The 16,415-nt window shown below is 36.9% G+C and overlaps 1 protein-coding gene across 1 annotated transcript in view; it reads left to right on the top strand.

Annotated features, from left to right (window-relative positions):
- The first annotated feature begins 1,517 nt into the window (after positions 1 to 1,517).
- LOC132159274 (ribonuclease inhibitor-like) overlaps positions 1,518 to 16,415 on the top strand; it is a 40,505-nt gene continuing 25,607 nt past the window's right edge. The window contains exons 1-4 of the mRNA XM_059568807.1: positions 1,518 to 1,525; positions 1,749 to 1,922; positions 7,320 to 7,493; positions 14,196 to 14,357. Coding sequence (XP_059424790.1) covers positions 1,518 to 1,525; positions 1,749 to 1,922; positions 7,320 to 7,493; positions 14,196 to 14,357 — 518 coding nt within the window. The remainder of the gene's footprint in view (positions 1,526 to 1,748; positions 1,923 to 7,319; positions 7,494 to 14,195; positions 14,358 to 16,415) is intronic.

Here is a 16,415-nt window from a genome sequence, read left to right as displayed (position 1 = left end):
CCGCAGATAACATGAATTAAAAATAAATTTACATACACACAACATAAAAAATAATCCCGTTTGACTGATTTGCTTCAAATCGGGTGATTTTAGGTCAGCGGTTTGCATGTGACTCAATGGTGCTCTCTGCTGGTAGGGAATAGTAAGACGGCTGATCAAACACTTCTGTGGCTTCACTGCCTTTTGGCAGTTTAGAATGTGATGAGTGATCCAGTCATATATAGATCAGTGCTGTAGATCTACTACAGTAGATATATTACAGGCCACAAACATGTGATGCGTGTCAGGAGAGGATCGGTGATAACACACACACACACACACACACACACACACACACACACACACACACACACACACGTCTGAACCTGCAGTTCCTCTCATAATGAGAAGAATTACTGTAGCATCAACACAGACATCAGTTAAATAAAACTATCCAGAGATGGTCTGAACCCAGATCATGTTCTCTGTTAGTGGATCAGCAATCCAGTGTTTGGTGAATTCTGCTTCATAATAATAGGAAAAGCCGGCATCAAAAGATCAATTAAAAATTTCTCTCTGAATGCTTAGCTCTCACAATCTAGTTATCTCTTTGCTAACTTTCCTCATCTCCTGCTTAAAAGCCAGAAAGATCTTCAGATGCTTGAGAATTATGATCTAGTGAGCTTTTGCCCCTGAGTTTATTTTAAATTTACTTTTATCTTGCACATTGAATTGATTCCAGCTTCATCTTCTCTTCTGCAGGTTTTTGGGTCCTGCTGCAGATGAAGGCTGTCAGTATGTGACTGGAATTGTGGGTAAAAACCCGTTACTCCTGAGAGAGCTGAATCTGAGTGGACGTAAACTAGGAGACACAGGAGTGAATCAGATCTCTGCTCTACTGCAGGATAAACACTGTACACTCAACACACTGATGTATGTTTTTTTTCATTGTTACAAGGACACTTTCAACCCTCAAAGACCGATATAGCCGCCCGCGGCTAAAAATAACTGTTGTTTTTTAATGTTTAATAACTTTTGAACCACTAATCCAATCTGAATGCTTTTAAAGTGATGTAAAGAACTGATTCTCCACGTTTTGGAGATGTCCAATTTATCTCATTTGGATATTCAGAGGCGCCGTAGTGCACGTGATCACGTCATCACATTTTCACAACATTGATTTGTCAGAAGAAACCAATGCTTTCGTTCCTCTGAGCCAAACAGAAATGATTGTTGACGCGTAGCCCCACCCCAAGCCAAGATTGGTTCAAACTGTACCATATTCAACCAATAAGTAGTCATTTGAACAACTACTAAACATATTGCTTTTGAAATATGAACGAACACAAAGTGAAAGTGAAGTCTGTCACGAGTGCATGGATACAAACGCCAACTAACACATTTGCATGAAAAAACTCTCTGAAAAAGCAGAAAAACACACGACAGACAACTTTGACATAAAACAAATCAAAACTAAGGATGAAACAGTGGTACATATCTGATAAAGCACTGGAATTAATGTCTTAGGTCGCTAGGCGATGTTCCAGTAAAATCTAATTTCACTCACTCATTTTGTGTAGTTTGTGAATCATTTGCACTGTATTGTTGAAGACAATTTGTGTAATTGTTTTACTAAAGCCTATGCTATGCTTCTTGCTGCTGGGTGCTTTTTATGTGTCTTCGTCATCATCACCAGTATTTGTCATCTGTCAGCTGAAACATACTGGTAAATATTCAGATTAAAACTGAAGTGTTTTCTCTTCATGCAGTCTGAAGAACAACTGTATCACAGAAGGAGGTTGTCATGTTCTGGCTGCAGCTCTAAATTCAAACCCTTCAAATCTGACAGAGCTGGATCTGAGTGAGAATAAACTAGGAAACCCAGGAATGAAGATCATCTTGACTCTGTTTGAAAATGTACAGTGTAGACTGGAAAAGCTGAAGTAAGTATTTTAAAAGTGTATCCCATTAATTACCCAGACTCAAGTGACCCACCACAGTTAAAGGCACAATATGTATTTTTTCTGCTTTAAAAATAGCAGATATCACTATATCTATGTTATATATATTTTTTAGTTGTGTACTTGCATTATCCCGACAGTTTCCACAAACTTTAAAATCCGGAGAAAATGATAGTTTAATTAGAAGACACGGCACGTTTCTTTATTTCCGTTTTGTCGCCCGTCTATGGCGTCATATAAACTTTGACCCCTCTAGTTTATCTAACTTCCTGTGGAACCGCCAAATACAAAGGTGAACAGAGGCAAAGACGAGACGAAGAAGAAAAAGTAGTAGCTAGCCTTGGTCGAGACTATTATATTTTATATTTATATTGTTTATATTCGTATTTATACCTCAATCAATAACTTAGTTATGGATCATGATTATGCTTTGCCTGCACGTTCTGTGAAGCGCAAACGTACGAGTGAAATAAATGACCCGAGAAGGTTTTGGGACAAGAGAACAAACAAGACACGGGTAAATATTGGAGTTGCATTTCCAAGATTGAGAGAGCTTTGTGACAAGCTGAAACTACAGAGAGATGCTTGCATTCTAATAAACAGGTATGCATCCATTCAGCTAACTATATCTATCCGTATATTTTGTGAAACGATGATGTCTTGTGTAAAACGCAGACGGACTAGCTCTCATGTAGAGTATAATGTAAATCTACATGTGTTCTATATCCAGAGGTGGAAAGAGTACAAAAATATTCTACTCAAGTAAAAGTACCATTACAATTAATGAAATTTTACTTAAGTACAAGTAAAAGTACCAGTCTAAAAATCTACTCAAGTAAAAGTAAAAAGTAGCTCATTTAAAAATTACTTACATTTTAACAGTGGGAGGGAGTCAATAATGGGACAGGCCAAGGGTGTCAAACTCAGTTCCTGGAGGGCCACAGTCCTGCACAGTTTAGATTTAACCCTAATTAAACACACCTGATCCAGCTAATCTAATCATTTAGGTTTATTTGAAAACTACATGATATGTGTGCTGGAGCAGGGTTAGGGCTACGGCCCTCCAGGAACTGAGTTTGACACCCCTGGGATAGGTCTATTAATCTCATACTAGTTGTTTTTAATTAAAGGAATCAGTTATTTAGAATAATAAAACATTTGGGCTGTTACCAGGCAAATCAGTATCAACAAACTCATCTTTTAATGCAGAGGAAATGCAGAATATTCATTGGAAGTGGCATTTAGATGTATTACACTGTTTAGTGCAGGACAAGAATGCATTTAACCTGCAGTTACAAATGCATGAATAATGTTTTGATATACAAGACATAAAATGTTGAATACTCATTTGAAATGATAAGAAATTAATTATTTAAAATCAAAAGATACTTTAAATGTGAAATTAAAATGGCCAGTATGTGTCAGCAAGTCACTGTTAATAAGTGAGTCATTGCGATTGAACCGAATCATTTAAACGGTTGATTCATTCAGGAACGAGACACTGTCACGTTGCTCAGAGACGCAAAACTGTGCTTTGGTGGCTGTGTTTGGAATTATTTTCTGTTGTAGAAATAGAGCTAAAAAGGCAATATGGTGTCTAAAACGCAAGTCTCTTAATTAACTTGTTTACTGAACTGTTATATATATGTATGTATATATTCATGATGATTTTTGGAGGAAAAGATGGCATTCTTTGTGTGATTTTGATTTAATATATGAAATTATATAAATATGTGAATTTTCTGCCCCTATATCTTCAATTCTGTGATCATTCTAAATGCATTTTAGGAGACTGAATCACACAGTGAAAGAACGCACTATAAATGCGCGCGCACATCATTAAAACAAAAATAGCACACTCCTCACCACTGTCTTTTTGGCTAATTTGTGCAAAACCTCTTGCTAAAATGTCAAAGCTTCATTTTAACCACCAATGCAACGATGCAATTATTTAGCTTACCTCTACATTCTTGCGAAGGGTTGATGTCTTGTCGAGATTTTATAAGCTGCTAGTTTGGTCTTCCTAGGCAAGTACAGCTTACACTGCATAATAGAGCATACATATGGCCAGGGGTTCACTTCATTTCCTTCGAGTTCAACTTCAGAATATGACGGGGTTTCGTTTTCAGCGGTGTCTGCACCACTAACGCCTGTTTTGCCCGTCTGCATCTTTCTTGTGATTTTAGCGCCAGTTTGCCCTCCTGCCCATTTACTGCCGTAGTTTCCAGGGAGCGATTTATTTTTTTTATTTTTTTACTCAGTAATTAATGTGTTTTAAAATGTAGCGAAGTACAATACTTCAAACAAAATATACTTAAGTAAAAGTAAAATTACAGATTAAAAAAATTACTTTAAAAAGTATTAGTACACAAAAACGCTACTCAATTACAGTAACGCGAGTAAATGTAACTCGTTACTTTCCACCTCTGTCTATATCTAGCTGGATAAAGTAGCTTCAAATGCAGTTCACTATCTTGTTCGATATCCTAGTATAAACGTAGCCTAATTATAATTATTAACGAAAGGCAACCATGTTTTTTTTAACATATATTACTACTAGCTAGATGGAATATTGATTTGATAGGGGTCTGATAATTCATATATCTCTCTGTTCGAAAATACGTGATTGTCAAAATACTAAGGCCGGTGACACACTTGCTGCGTGCTGCTGTAGGTGACATAGAGGGAGACCGCCGACAGACCAGGCTCTTGTCTTCATGACAACAATATCTATACTTCATGTTGAACATAAATATAAAGCCTACTGATAAAGGACACCGTCAACAGTATTGACGGCAAAATAGACTTATGTTTGACAGGTGCAATATTTGAAAATCGATAATTATTTATTTTTAAAATTACATTTGTATCTGAATTTATGTCAACCTATAGACTTTCAAACATCAAAATGTCATGAATTAATATGTATTTGTGTACAAAATTACATATAAACATATTTTCCTATTATATTTTGCCTGGAAACGCTTCCAACACGCGTGCGTGTCGCGTGAAAAGTAGGTTCTATTTCTAGCATGCACACGTTTTCCGCGCGGCTCACGCAGGCAGTCTGCAAACTCTAACCTATTAACATGGGAGCCGAATTAAAAACTGACACGCCACGCAGATGAGATGCTTGCGCCACGCATCCAGTGTGTCGCCGGCCTCAGTTAAAATGAGTGACGCCTGGTTCACACCGGACGCCGAAGCGGCGCGGAACGGAAAATCACGCGCGGTCCGGCGCCTGCCTGTTCACACCAGACGCGTATTCTCCGCGGCGGTCGACAAGCGCTTCTGCTTAGTTGTTGTTTATTCAGAGCACATGGGTAAGTAAATAACCCCCACCCCTCCCGCCCGCCCTGTAGTCCGCCCACTCCCGTTGCTCTGTGTGTGCATGTGCGTGTGTGTTGTGTTTTTTTTTTTTCTAGTCTGTTTAGATACACAAATATGATTGCATTTGTCACTCGCGGTATTTTAATTTGAAAATTGCTTATATTTTGACAATTGACCGGATTGTCTCGTGTTTCTTGGTGTGACTTCCTGTCGGAATTGACGCGGATCGCTCGCGGCTCGCGCAAAAAATAGACCAGACGCCGAAACTGGCGCTTTGCCGCGACGCGCCGCGGCGCTCCGCGTCTGGTGTGAACGACATCATAGGTTAACATGGGCGCCGAAAGGAATCGGCCTCCGTTCTGAGGAATGTGGGGAGCGACAGAACATTTGGGAAAAATGTTAGTGTGTACTGATTTCACTCTCAGCCGGAAGATTGACTGCTTCGTTTTTCCATCATCTTCATACAAGCTAAACTGATGCCTCTTTGTTCATTCTTTAAGTGAACTTTTGCCAGTGCACTAGTGATCAGATTCACTGTTGAAGCTTGAACATCAGAATAGAGTACAGAGGACACATTCGGTGTGTAACGTCTGTGAGATGTCCGAGTCACAGCGCTTGTTTCTGGAGCTGCTGGAGACAAGGCCTTGATTTATACATTTATAAAATATTGACAGATTGATTTTTTTTTTTTTTTTTTAATTTCAAGAGTGGTGTTCATCAAGAAGTCTCAACATGAAGGCCATACTTGTCTAGTATTCTTCTTACACACTGCATTAAAATGGTTTTCCTCCTTTCATCGGGTCATCTTGCAAGTCTTTGGTTGTACATTGCAGGATTTTCTCAGTTGCTCTGATTAAACATTTTATGATATTGTGCTTTTCCTTCAACACTTTCAGAGGTTTTCTGGTACAACACGCTAAGGATTAAGGCTGAGGACTGTATCTCTAGGAACTTTTAATGTCTTGGAAATCTTCATATAGCCTTAGACTTTCTAATTATTTATTCTCTGTAGCATCTCTGTAGCATTTGTGAGATCTCTGTTAACTTTGCAATTTTTGCTACTCAACTTCAGCTCAAGCGTGAGCTAACTTTGGGTTTCTAAAGGCTTAATTTTGCTTTGAGACTATTTTGTTCCCCACCATGCAAATATGTGATAAATTGTGATGAAACTTTTGTCATTAATCACTTACCCCCATGTCGTTCCAAACCCGTAAAAGCTTCGTTCATCTTTGGAACACAATTGAAAATATTTTGAATGAAATCCGGGACTCTTGTGACTGTCCCAAAGACTGCCAAGTAAACCCGCAATGTTGAATAGGGGTTGAATAATTATGATAAAGCTCTGTTAGTAAAATCTTATAACTCAAAAATATTGCATTATATATTGACTCACTTTAAGTATGACAGTGAACTGTTATAGATGGGATTTTCATTTGATCCTGGGTCTTCAGAAAAGCTTGTATTTGTAAAGTGCTACAGTCTCTGAGGGGTTGAGTAATTTTGATTGCAGCTGTAGGTTATAATTGTGGAAAATTAAAACTGCAAAAATTAAAAATTGCATTTGTTGTAGTTTGCGTTCACCAATATATAACTTTACCCAGCTTTACTGTGAAAAGATTCCACTCAGGTCAAATTCCTGTAGTGCATCTTTTTATTTTCTTCACTCTAGGACATGTACTTGTGTGACAATCTGTGTTATAATGAAGAATACCATCTTAATAACATATGCATGCAATTTATTTATGAAGAATATTTAATTAAAACAGTTTGTATGTCCATCCCTTTCACAGTGTTTCAGAATCAGATGTTATTTATTTCTGAAATGAAGTAACACCGTAAACTCAACACACTGATGTATGTTTTTTTCCCACATTGTTATAAGGACACTTTTTAATTCTTGCTTTGTGTCTTGTATAAGAGATTGCTGACTGAAAAACCATATGTGACTTTTTTTATATGACTATTATCATCACCAGTATATGTCATCTGTCAGCTGAAACATACTGGTAAATATTCAGATTAAAACTGAAGTGTTTTCTCTTTATGCAGTCTGAAGAACAACTGTATCACAGAAGGAGGTTGTCATGTTCTGGCTGCAGCTCTAAATTCAAACCCTTCAAATCTGACAGAGCTGGATCTGAGTGAGAATAAACTAGGAAACCCAGGAATGAAGATCATCTTGACTCTGTTTGAAAATGTACAGTGTAGACTGGAAAAGCTGAAGTAAGTATTTTAAGTTTATCCCATTATTTACCCAGACTCTAGTGACCCACCACAGTTTCATAGATTTGAAAATATTTTACACTTATCAGGACTGCACAATTAATCTAAATATGCTTGACATTGTGATACGAGTTATTGTGGTCACAAAAGAATGCATTTTAATTAAAAATACATGCTTAAGAGCGAAGTGCATTTACATGTGAGCAGATCATGAGTTAGTTTTAATAAATCTGGTTCTTCAACCAGTAACCTCCAACATTAAGCATCAGCACACTGAAGAAGCACCATGACTTTAAAATTCATATCTATTGTTTTCTGTGTGCGTTCAAACACTGGTGGCATCACTCAAAATCTGTCAGTGGCTATTAACTACAACACAACTCGCAAAGTTTCCCATTAAAAAATGTACTGGGGGTAGTCATGGCCTAACGGTTAGAGAGTTGGACTTGTAACCCAAAAGTTGCGGGTTCGAGTCTCAGATCTGGCAGGAATTGTCTGTAGGGTGAGTGAATAACCAGCGCTCTCTTTCACCCTCAATACCATGACTGAGATGAGACACTTGAACAAGATCTGAACCCCCAACTGCTCCCTGGGCACCGCTGCATATGCTGCCCAATCCCTGGTTGTCCCCTCTAAAAATATGATTAAACAGCATGATGTGTATTGTAAATAACAGTTTTCTGCTTTAACCTTGTAAGTAGTAAAACAATGCAAACTGGGCAAAAATGTGTTATAAGTTTATAAATGTTTTGAGTCCCCCCCCCCCCACCTTTGCCTCACAGTGCTTTGATCCAAATGCCTGCTTTCCTCTTTTAAATCACCTCAGTGTTGCCGAGTTTGTGATTTTCATGAGGAACTGGGCTACCTATCACTGTTTCTCTGTGTTGAAGCGAACCCAATAACATGTTATGAATGTAAATTTTACCGGAGAAACCCCACAGCAAAATGTGTATTTTACCCCCAGAATGAAATTTTTACTGGGGAACCCCCCTTGAAACCTAATTGTGCTAGTATTGAGTAGCAATTGGGTGGGTTTTGTTGCAAAAACCCAGCAACCCAGCAATCCTGCATCACCTACACCTACACACACACACACACACACACACACACACACACACACCAGTGAGAGAGAATAAAGTCAACAGTTGTGGAAATCGACTGTCAAGGCTATTTTATTCACTTAAACAGCATATGAAGTAATTAATTTCTCTTTAATACAGATGATGCCAATGTATTTTTCGATTAGTTTGCTATAGGGTTGACCCCAAACAGGTAGGGTTCAAGTGATTTTCTAAACATTTCAGCCAGTGTATATATATCCTGGATATATTATTTACCTGATATAAGATGCATGTGGTTTTGATTCAAGCACTTCATTGTAGCCTAGTACTATGGTGATGTCTCTTCAGCACACAGCGCGAGCAGGTCAAACTACAATGCAGATTATTAATAACTATGACTGGACTGTCACACCCATACCATTATAATGAGAACACCATTATACTAAAACGCTGTGAATTTTTAGAGTTTAGCTGCTGTGTTTCTGCACATTGTTGCGTGAAGAACGCGTCCACAAAAAGAGTTCATTAAGAGCCGCGCAGACACGTTCATTTGCATCCGGGCTCTTTTTGCAGATAGCCTATAAATCCTAATATTAACGTTATGTTGTATAAGTAACGAAGCGTATTCTACATGAAATTATGAGTTTAATCCCATTGATTAAAAACTTGCTATCAAATACTCACTCTACTGGTCATCTTCAGCACACAGCTCTAAACAGAAATGCAGAACATTAGGGTTTCACTGACGTTTAGTGTTAACTATCTTTTGATCAAAACATTATTTACCCCATTTGTATCTGTGAGGCATCTGTTACACATTTTCCCTGTGTGTTAACATCAGTAATTATGGCTGTCGGATGTCTGACATGACTCATTGTATTTTGCCCCGCCCCCAAACATCAAAAATTCAGATTCGACTATGAAAATCCTTAGTCGGGGACACCCCTAGTCTGCTATGTTAGCAATAATAATGTTAATTGCTTGATGGATGGTAATGTCTACAACGGACACCGGACAGCTTGAAGTTGTCTAATGTTGCACGGTCTCCCTGATAACACTAATAGTAGCAAGGCTGTGTATACTTGTTCTTAACGGGTAAACGGAATAAGATAACAAATGTGTTGTTGTGTTTCTGGATGTCAGAATGGAAATAATATTTATAGAATAATGTATAATCTGGGCCGCATTAATGCACGGGCTTACCTGGGCTTAAGCCCAGGGCCCTGGGCTGGGGGAGGGCCCCGATGATGCCGGAAAATATTGTAATCAGATTTTATAATTCGTTGGCTGTCCCTTTAAAATTACGCTTTATCGCTTTGCTTTGAATGCACGTGCGCGTTGCAAGTCCTGCTCGAGAAGAGTCAGTCAAACCCTCTCACTCAATGAACCCTGCAATCATCAGTCACAGTGGGCATTATTTAGTTGTCTGAAATCCAATAAAATTCATCATTGTCTGAAAGCATTCAGTTATTGGCCTGTATCAAACTCACGTGACATACTTACGTTGAATTCTTTGTAAGATAATTGCCGCCTATTCTAATGATGACAATAACTAATAGCTAATCTAATGTGACGTGCCATAAATACGAAAGTGGTTCGCAAAAAAGAAAAACAGCACAAGATAAAGTAGAACGTCAGAACAGTTTGTTAAAAAAAATCCAGAAACTAACATCATATTTTAACGCCATTTACAGGTTGGTTGTGATATACTATCAGGCTGGCAGCAGTAGCTAGATATGATAGTCTATCAAAATAATTAACTCCTTGATAGTGATACCCAAGTGAAAAAGTACACTTCCATAATGTACTTAAAGTTCTATTTTTTGTGCACCTTATACTCTTAACTTACTTTACTTTATATACTAAAATTCTTCTTTAGTACTTCCTACGATAATCTTAAGAACATCTAAGTATACTCAACTGCTATTTTGAGACACCTTGAATATGAACTAAAATGTGCTTTTAATATACTGTCTCTGTATTTAAAAAAAAAGTATATTAAAAGCACATTTTAGTTCCTATTCATGGTGTCTTTAAGTACATTATGGAAGTGTATACTATAGATTTGGATGTTTTTAATACCATTTATTCACGTAAAATAAAAGGGTTTGTGATTAAGAAGAGTGAGTTAAATTGAAAATGATTCCATGACAAATGCATTTTTAACAGTCACTTGTTGCCACCTGGTTGGGATAACGTGTAATAGATACAAACGGCCTAACAGTTAAAGGGGTGGAACCATAACCTTTAACGATTAATTATGCAGTTTCAATGGATGAAGGCAGGGCTCAAACCCGGTCGGGCCAGTCAAATTTTTACTTGCCCACAACAAAAAATTAATAAAAGTAAAAGACAAGAAAATGGGCCTATAAAATAAGCATAGATATTGTTTTCATTGTCTTTGTTACATTTAACCTCAATAATATAATAGGTTAATGACAGCAAAAGCTACTAGATTAATTTATATTTTAAATATTATTAGACAAACAAACAGTAAGTAATAAAATAGTTACAAATAATCAAATTACGAGTAATAGCATAAATAAATACAACAGAAAAAACAAATGAAATAAATGGTGCTTTTCAAGTTTTTCATGTAGGTTTAAATGAGAGATTTTCAGGTACAGAAGTTGTAATCTAATGTATAACTACAGAATAGATTAAACTTTATTAAAAATGTATCAGTCAAGAGCAGTTACAGATGCATAAAAATGTTTTTAATGTTGAAAATATAAAACGTTAAATACTGTGAAATTATAAAAAAAATGAAGACACTTTAAACCTGAAATTAAACCCGCTAGTAGGTGGCAGGGAATCACTGTTAATGAGCAAATCATTGAGATTCAACCGATTCATTCAAGCGGCTGATTCACTGAGGAAGTGTTGCTCAGAGACGCAAAACAATTCTGTGGACTTTGGAACCATTTTCGTTGGCGAAATACAGCGAAACAGACGATTTAGTGTCTAAAATGTAAGTCACTTGATATTAAGTTCTTGTTTATTAAACTGTACGCTGAATAAAATCATCACATTTGTAGTCATGCTAATATTTGGAGAAAACCAGCATTCTATGTGTAATATTGGTTAACATGGATATTAAATTATATAAATACGAAATATATACAGGGGCATATTTGAATTCTGAGGCATTAAGACTAAAGCACATGCACAAATCTAACCTAATAGACTACGTCATGTAGTGCATGCGTGCACAGAATGGGTGTGTTTTTGCATACTCCATAATATCAGATCGTTAAATCAACAATTACGATATCATAGACTACATATAACGCACACCCTACAGCACTGGCCCGATCGGGCAAGTGACCGTTCCGTTTACTGTCCCGAACGTCATTCACACTAGCCTCGGGCAATCGGGCAGTCCTTATTGTCGAGCCCTGGAAGGGCCCCTCAAGAGGTAAAGCCCAGGGGCCCCTTAGAGTCTTAATGCGGCCCTGTGTATAATAATAATGTAATAATCAAAGATGCCATTTGAAGCTAAATGCAGACGTTTAAATGGACTAACTATGGATGAAACCTGCTGTAATTACCCTACTTTTAAAGCATAAGTTGCATTTTTAACAATAGGTCTATATAATATTCACACAGGGGACATTGTATTAGACTTACAGTTAAAGAATGAAATACTATTTAAACCAATAACACTTTACATTACATTTAACCTACCTATTTTATCTCACAGTTCTTCTTGTAAATCCAAGTTTATATCTCCTAAGTTCAGACTTTATAGCTTGGTTTACCTAAACAACTGTGAGTTTGGTAATTCTGAGAAAGAAAAAAAAAAGCCAGGGGCCTCATGTATAAAACTTTCTTTAGATTTCATCCTAAAAATGTACTTACGCACAAAAGCTAGATTTGGCATACACACAAAAGTTTTCAGATTTATAAAACCATGCGTATGAACATGTTTAACACCGTCAAAGGTACAAGACTTTATAGGAAAATATGACATGCTTACTAAAGGTGCTATTTGTATAGTACTTTACATTGCTAAAAATCATTCACTGTCTTGGTCTTGTTTTCAAATAAATGTATCAAAATTAATGTAAAAACAAAATTGTATAAAATACTTCTCAGAAAATCTTTTTAGAATAGAGTGGATCTCTTTTCCACTGGCCAAAGCAGTCTATTGTTTTAAACAAATCAAACGTTTTAGGGTATTTAAATATTTTATAGTAGAATCAGAAATACGGTGTGTATAAATAAGTGTACCTAATTCTCTGACGTGGCATTACTGACAAAATATAGAGGAAAAAAAACTTGCATATCTTATCATTGGCTTCAGATTCTGTCCTTCAGTCACAATGCTATTTTCATAATGTTCTGAAGATCACTGAAGAAGTCAGCCTTCATGTTCTGATGACACATCCGGTGTGTAACGTCTGTGAGATGTCTGAGTCACAGTGCTTGTCTCTGGAGCTCCCGGAGACAAGACCTTGATTTGGCTTTTTTTAAAGGATAACAGTGAGTTCAGTACACAGATGTTTGGGAGGAAACAGCTGATCACTTTATCAACTGACAGCCTCTCTGTTAATCTTTAACATGTTTACCACTAAACATTCATTTTGGACTGAGCTATGTTTGGAAATAAAAACTAAATAAATGCTGTTTTATAAGAAAGTAATTAGGGCCCGAGCACCGAGGTGCGAGGACCCTCTTGTTAAGAATTGTTTTTATTCTGTTTATTTCTATCTCCAAACAAAAAGTCGTAAAACTGAAAGCATTCAATAATTCAGAATAATATTTAATATGAAATGTATTTTAATCTAAGATGTGGTTTTGGTAATTTTATGTCTTAAATCTCTTGATCTATTTCTGATATTTTTGTTATGGCTAGTAGAAGTTCTGAATTGCAGTTCATTTAAAAGAAATGCTGGTGAGCAAGTTATTTTTCGGTCATAACGTGAATTTGGAAGGTTCACTAAATTGTACGCTCCTGTAATTTCCATATTTTTTGGCAGATGATGTTAACAGATTTCCTCAGATTTGTACAACAAAGTGTTTATACACCTGTTGTGAACTAAACACAAACATAAGTTCACTGTTCAGTTTTCCACTAAAATAAAAGCCTTACATTTTAATGTAAAGAAATTAGGACAGCATTGTAAGTATGGTTTAGGCTTAAGTGCTGTACTTTAAAATGCAAAATATTGTAATAATCAAATTAAAATAATAATTTCACAGTGTGATTATCATGCAAATCTCATATTGGTGGATAAAAGTGACATGACATACACCCAAGTATGGTGACCCATACTCAGAATCCATGTTCTGCATTTAACCCATCCAAAGTGCGCACACACAAACAAACAAACACACACACACAAACACACACACTGTAAACACACACCCGGAGCAGTGAGCATCATTTATGCTGCGGTGCCTGAGGAGCAGTTTGGGGTTCAGTGCCTTGCTCAAGACTCCTCGGTCATGGCATTGCCGGCTTGAGACTCAAACCCACAACCCTAGAGTTAGGAAACAAACCCTCTAACCACTAGGCCACGACTTCCCCACAAAGTATGTGTCAGAAATGGGATTAGTAGCTAAAATTAGTAGCTAAAGCAGCTATTTGTGTAATTGTATGTATGTATCTTAATTAGTTGTGTCCTCTCTTCTACAGGTTAAACTGCATCAGTATTACAGATGAAGGTTGTGCTGCTCTGGCATCAGCGTTTAATTCAAACCTCAGAGAGCTGGATCTGAGCAGGAATCAAATAGGAGACTCTGGAGTGACAGAAATCTCCAGTCTGCTGAGAAATTCACAGACACTACAGATGCTCAGGTCTGAATTTGGTTAATCTAAACATGAATCAGTGTAAAGCTCCAGCTGGTCTGTAAACTGATGCTGTGTCACAAGGAATGGGTCAGTAATGAGAAATTTTTGTGTTGGTGTAGATGCATTTATAAAATATTGACAAACAGATTGATTTTTGGAGATGATGGGAAATGTTAATATCCTAATGGTGTAATAAATGTTTTTAATGTGATTTATTTATTTAGTCTTTCTGAAGACTTTCAGTATCACTGAAGAAGGTTATAATAAAGTTACATAATTTTGTTATTATAAAATCTTATTACATTATATTGACAATATCTCTTTTTTAATATGCATCAGCATTTTTTTTTATTTTATCCTGGATCTTCAGAAAAGCTTGTATTTGTAAAGTACTGCAGTCTCTGAGGGACTGAGTAATTTTTATTGCAACTGTAGGTCATAATTGTGGGAAATTAAAATGCAAGAATTGCAGATTACGTTCACCAATATATAACTTTACCCAGCTTTACTGTGAAAAGAGTCAATTCAGGCAAAAATCCTGTAGTGCATCTTTTTATTTTCTTCATTCTAGAACATGTACTTGTGTGACATTATGTGTTAAAATGAAGAATAACATCTTTTCTAATAGGCTTTCAGACTGCAGTATCACTGAAGAAGGTTATAAAGCTCTGTCTTCAGCTCTGAGATCAAACCCTTCACACCTGATAGAGCTGGATCTCACAGGAAATGATCCTGGAGAATCAGGAGTGAAGCTGCTCAGTGATTTACTACAGGATCCAAACTGTCAACTCAACACACTGAGGTGAGACCTGATGAAATAATGCTGAATAAATTATACACATTTGGGTTATTTATATTATATTTTTCTAATAATTTAACGGCCTCGAGTCAATTATTTAGCTTATACTGCGGTTGCCACACCTAAAGACATCAATCAGATGATAGATTTAAAGGGATTCATCTGGTTTTTGTACTTAAATCACTGTTGTGAGTAGGATTATTTCTTCCGCATCTCATCCAATGCCTCTTTTGCGGGATCCAAAACATGATTTTAAAGCTGGTAATGGAGGCTTGAGCCTTTGATAGCATTCTAATGCAGTTATTAATGAAGTTATTAAAAAGAGAGGGAGAAAGACAGAGACGCACAGAGAGAGAGAGAGAGAGATAGAGAGAGAGAGAGAGAGAGCTTGTGTGAATTAGGCTTCCTCTGTGCTTCCCACAACAGTGTTCTTCAGCAGTGTCTCTAAACAGCTGTTAGTACCTCGCTAATGAGAAATGTCATGTGTGTTTACTTTCAGAAAATCATCTGTCATGTTGTTGTTTTTGTTAGTCCTGTAACTTCTGTTATAACAGCTTTACTATATGTGAAGTGATATGAACTGTAATGAGGTTAAGAGAGCTGCCTGGAACTACGTTCACCGTGCGTTTCCCAGAAAATAATGTTTGTCAGCCAATCAGATTCAAGCATTCAGTGGCCCTGTAGTATAAATTATATTATATTATTACACTTATTCAGCCAGGTACACAATTTGTTGTTGAAAATGATCAAACATGAAAGATGAGATGCTGCAGCTGCTGTTGTTTTGATGATAAATGTCAGCACAGTTTAGTTGTGTTAAAAGTTACAGGTTAATCAGACATTTTGGGTCAGTAGATGTGCTGGTGTTTAGTAGTTTGGTGCCTCGATAGTTAACATTTATGATTGTGTTATTGTGGACATTTCTCATGAAACATATTCAGTGTGATTTATTATCCTGATTGTTTAAATGTTACTGAATGCACAGTACATTAATTTCCATCAAGCTCAGATTCACAACACTGTAGAGCTACTACAGCAGATCTATCACAGACCACAAACATGTGATGTGTGTCAGCGCAGTTTGGCTGTCTAACATCGGAGAGAGAGAGAGAGAGAGAGAGAGAGAGAGAGAGATTGCTTTTTTTTTTGGCTCACACTTTTCTTTTCCTAATTTTACAAGTGGCAAGTTACAAAAAAACAAGCAGTGTCTGATCACAGCCGGGTGTTCCCCGAGTCTGATGATCGCACGGGCATTACACACAATG

Source organism: Carassius carassius, chromosome 16 (genome assembly GCF_963082965.1).
Source record: "Carassius carassius chromosome 16, fCarCar2.1, whole genome shotgun sequence".
Classification (NCBI taxonomy): domain Eukaryota; kingdom Metazoa; phylum Chordata; class Actinopteri; order Cypriniformes; family Cyprinidae; genus Carassius; species Carassius carassius.
Note: the sequence above shows the minus strand (reverse complement) of the source record. Positions and strands in the feature narration are given on the sequence as shown.